This window comes from Carassius gibelio, chromosome B14 (assembly GCF_023724105.1).
Source record: "Carassius gibelio isolate Cgi1373 ecotype wild population from Czech Republic chromosome B14, carGib1.2-hapl.c, whole genome shotgun sequence".
In the NCBI taxonomy this organism is placed as follows: Eukaryota; Metazoa; Chordata; class Actinopteri; order Cypriniformes; family Cyprinidae; genus Carassius; species Carassius gibelio.
Window position 1 is genome coordinate 22,256,337 of NC_068409.1, and position 4,902 is coordinate 22,261,238.

At 37.3% G+C, this 4,902-nt stretch overlaps 1 protein-coding gene across 2 annotated transcripts; it reads left to right on the forward strand.

The window, feature by feature from the left end:
* The first annotated feature begins 173 nt into the window (after positions 1-173).
* Positions 174-4,140, forward strand: f9a (coagulation factor IXa). Of its 2 annotated transcripts, none has more exons than XM_052574911.1 (8): positions 174-340; positions 520-695; positions 774-798; positions 1,615-1,728; positions 1,834-1,968; positions 2,144-2,451; positions 2,601-2,727; positions 3,369-4,140. In XM_052574911.1, exons 1-8 carry the CDS (start codon positions 259-261, stop codon positions 3,947-3,949), a joined length of 1,548 nt encoding a protein of 515 aa, XP_052430871.1. In that variant the 5' UTR covers positions 174-258; the 3' UTR covers positions 3,950-4,140. The 2 variants fall into 2 exon arrangements, with proteins under 2 accessions (XP_052430871.1, XP_052430872.1); XM_052574912.1 differs by having other exon boundaries at positions 186-340; positions 474-695.
* The last annotated feature ends 762 nt before the right edge of the window (positions 4,141-4,902 follow it).

Sequence of the window (4,902 nt, forward strand, 5' to 3'; positions counted from 1 at the left end):
ACACTACGAGTCAAAAAAGTTTTTTTTTTTTTTTTTTTAGAATTTTCTTCTGCTCACCAAGCCTGCATTATTTTGACCCAAATAAGCAGTAATATTGTCAAATATGCTTACTCTTTAAAATAACTGCTTTCTATTTGAGTATATTTTGTTCTACTTTTCAGCTAAACAGAATATGCTGTGCCAGTCGTTTGTGTGGAAGTGTGGTAGACAGGTGTACTTTGGAGCATTGGCTCAGTTTATTTGTCAGCTCACTGTGGAATGATAAGGAACCGAATTGGGATTGATATGGCTTTATTCATTCTTGTTCTATTCCCATATATAATGCTGCAGACATTTGCAGGTAAGACCTGCAAAACCTTTACTTCTTATAAATCATTTTTCTTAGAGCTGACGGAACATAACAGGCACACTTGGCATTTGCCTTCTGACTTTCTAAGGGTTAATAATAATAATATTCACGTGTATGCTTTCAGTAGTTCCCCTCCAGTAAAGAATATAAACTCTCAAACTCTGTAACAGCCCCAGGATCAGTGTTCCTAGACGGGAAGAAAGCTGACAGCATTTTGAGGAGACAAAGGCGAGCGAACACAGGATTATTTGAGGAGTTTCTGAAAGGGAATGTAGAGAGGGAATGTATGGAAGAGAAATGTGTCCTGGAGGAGGCCAGAGAAGCATTTGAAAATGATGAAAAGACAGTGAGTCGACAAGATGTGGTTCGTCAGCTGTCATGCATTGTATAATATAGCGAAATGAGCATTTGGTCTGTTTTTCAGATGGAGTTCTGGGCAAGTTATATTGGTAAGTGTGTTTAATCATTGACCATCATATTTACCATGGGCAAACAGGAGAACATCTCAATATGTTAAAGGAACAGTTCACCCCCAAAAATGAAAATTTGCTTAAAATGTGCTCACCCCAAGTCCATCCAATATGTAGATGACTTTGTTTCTTCATTGGAACTGATTTTTGGGAAATTTAAGCATTAGGCTACATCACTGGCTGACCAATGAATCCTCTGCAGTGAATGGGTGCCGTCAGAACGAGAGTCCAAATAGCTGATAAAAACATCATAATAATCCACAAGTAATACAAATTTAGTCCATCCCTGAAGCAAAAAGCGGTGTGTTTGTAATTAGCATATCGATCATCAAAACTGTTGTTTCCAGCAAAATTGAAAGTGCTCTGTCCATAATATTGCTTTCTCTACTGATTCTTTCTGTCATGCAAAAACAGTCCAAAACAGTTCTAAACAAATATGTTGATGGATTTTGACAGGACTACATGGGATGAATGTTTTTACTAGGAGGAAGCATCATTATGGATTCATATTTTGGCTAGAAATGACATTTTAAGGTTAAAAACATTCTTATGATGTGTTTAGGTAGCTATTGGACCAATAAATTAAATGAAATTTGAACTGGACATCATTTTATTATTAAACTCAGAATTCAGGAAATAAAATGCATTTGATTAACATTAGACAAATATAAAAAAATAATTTATGCTGGATTTGAATTCCCGTCCTATGTTCCTTCTTCCAGAATTGAAATAAAGCACATTATTTCTATTAAAAAAAATTCTTAGCAGTTGTTAATAAATGATTCTGTCTGTTAGATGGGGACCAGTGTAAACCATCACCCTGTCAATACCAAGGCACATGTGAGGACCAGATGGGCACATACACCTGTAACTGTAAACCGGGCTATGTTGGCAAAAACTGTGAAATAGGTTAGGCAAGGTCTTTCTTCCCTCAAACACTCAGTGCACCATATTTTGTTAGAATTAAAGAAATTCCTAAAGATAATTAAAAATATGATTTGTGCCGTTTCTTAGTAACTGCCAAAATGTGTGATGTTGATAATGGAGGCTGTGAGCAGTTCTGTGTTGTGATGGAGTCTAATGGGACAGGATGTCGGTGTGCATCCAGTTACAGACTCAAAGAAGATGGATTCTCATGTGAACCGTTAGGTGATTTAATTACTTCTTAGATTCCTAATGAGCTGACTGAAACATCTGAAAGAGCTACTTTCATTTTTAAAGTACTAGCGGTTGTTTTGTTTTTTAAAGAAAAGGCACTGCAAGCAAATTTAAAATGTAAAATATTTAACAACAACTTTTTTTTTTTTTTTTTTTTTGTCACTAGTTAAGTTTCCATGTGGCAAAGTCAGTAATACAGCTGTGAGAACTTGGGCCAGCGGTCCAGCCTCTGTAACGAACTCTGCACAATCTTCCAATAAGACAGTCAAATCAACATCCAGCGTTTCCAAACCGGACAACTCGACAACCCCTTCAAATTCTAAACAGAAAAAAGAGAAAATCACGCCATCTCGTGTTAAACTCCCTCAATGGGCATTTGATGAGTATTTGATGACTCCTGAACCAACTGTAAGTGCCCCAAGAAGCCGTATTGTTGGTGGCAATCCATCTTTACCTGGAGAAATCCCTTGGCAGGTAAAGACTATAAATATGCTATTATGTGCTATAGCAATAAAAATAAGCGTTTATAGGCACTTTTATTATTACTGGCACATCTACTACAACGCAATCTTTTTATGCACCCAAAATCATGTCGTTTACCCCAGTTAACTGCTGATCTCTAGGTGGCGCTGGTGGCGCGCTCAACACAGCAGGTATTCTGTGGAGGCTCCATCCTTAGCCAGTTATGGGTCATAACTGCAGCCCACTGTCTGGTAGGGATACAGAATGGATCCTTCTACATCAGAGTTGGTAAGACCAGAACAACAGCCAAGGAAATACTGATTACATTAAATTGCTGTATGACACCGATATTTTAATTTAGCCTATAAAATATTTAAAATCTCACAAAAATATTAATCAGCACAACTGTTTTCACCATTGTTAATAATAAGATATATCTGTTGAACACCAAATCAATAGACTATAATAGCACGATTTCTAAAGGATCATGTGACACTGGAGACTGGAGTTATGATGCTGAAAATTCAGCTTTGCCATTACAGGAACATTACACCTTAAAATACATTCTAATAGAAAACTTATTTTAATGTATTTATTTTAAATTGTAATAATATTTCACAATATAAGTGGTTTTACTGTATCAAAAAAATATAGCCTTGGCGAGCTAAAAATATATATAAAAAAACATTCTCTTTTATGCAACATCGAATCTAATTTTCCCTTTTTTTAACTTTATATCAAAAAAATATAGCCTTGGCGAGCTAAAAATATAAAAAAAACATCGTCTTTTATGCAACATTGCATCTTCAAATTTAACTTTTTTTTTTTTTTTTTACAAATGATCTTTAGATATTTTTTTTCCTGAAATTTGTACAATTCCAAGACCAGTTATTAATTATATCACTAAACTAAACACCTATGCTTGACAGGGGAGCATGATGTCTCCAAGACTGAAGGCACGGAACAGAATCTGAACGTCACCCGTTTCATCTCACATCCCCGTTATGACTCCAAAGTGAGCCTCTATAATCATGATATTGCCATGTTGCGGCTGCGCAACCCCATCCGGTTTACCCCAACTGTACGTCCCATCTGCCTGGGACCCATGCTCTTCTCCAACTCACTGCTGCAGTCCGGATCTCTGGCTACTGTCAGCGGCTGGGGCCGCCTGCGCTTTCAAGGCCGAAGTGCAGCAACCCTACAGAAGGTTGAGTTGCCTTATGTAGACAGAACAGTGTGTAAGGAAAGCAGCAGTGACACAGTCACACACTTCATGTTCTGTGCTGGATACTCAAATTCTCCTAGAGACGCGTGTCAGGGGGACAGCGGAGGACCTCATGCCATGCGCTACCACAACACCTGGTTCCTCACAGGCATTGTCAGTTGGGGAGAAGAATGTGCCAAGAAAGGGAAGTACGGTGTGTACACACAGGTTGGTAATTATTATCGTTGGATACAACACGTCATGGGTGTTACTAAGGGAGTACTGCTTAGAGATGTGGACCTATGATATAGAATTATCATTTTAAAATCTATGAGTAATCAGATGTGGAGAGAAAAGATGCACTTGTTTAATCAGGTGAAGTAAATACAATTAGATTGTTCTTAATCTGTAACAGATTGTGGTCATACTTTGCCTCCAAGTCCTGGCTGGCCAATGAGATTCCATCAAATAAACCCTGTGCAGCATTTGATCAATTATACATGACTTAGTACCTTCAGTGTCCCATAAGGACATGTAACACTCCATAGACACTGTTTTCTCCTGTGGTTTAATGAAAGCAGGTATGTTATTAAGCAATGTACTGCCTTGCTACATGGTTAGAACTTGCTATGGTTTCTTGACTGAGAACTCAATCTCGCATCCAGACGGCAAACATAAAAAAAATGTAGCCCCTCAAGCTTTAAACTGCCTTCAGAGGAAAAACTGGAGGAATGTGAGGGGCGATGACTGAAAATATCTGACACTAGAAACCTACTTATGATTTCAACAGCGTTCTTTAAAAGACTCGTGACCTAGTTCTGAAAATCACTGGATCTTCCCCATAAACACTGGAGGCATCAGATCGCTCACATCTCACCCGTGAAAGATCCTTTCATCATCTGAGGCCAGTCTCTGGGAGATAACAACACGGTCGATGCTCATGATGTATTCTTGAGCACCAAATCAGCATATTAGAATGATTTCTGAAGGATCATTTGACATTGAATGCTGAAAATTAAGCTTTGCAATCACAAGAATAAATTACATTAAATTAGAAAATAATATTTCAATATACGCTCAGATCAAATAAATGCTTAGCAGACGTTGAAAAATCGTATTGACCCCAAACGTTTAAACACAAGAGTAGTTAAATAATAATACTATATACTGTATATATCGTAGGTACAAATTACTTTCTATGAAACAGTTTTATTGAAAAAGAAAAAAAGGTAATTGTCAATAGGCTGTACAAATTTAAA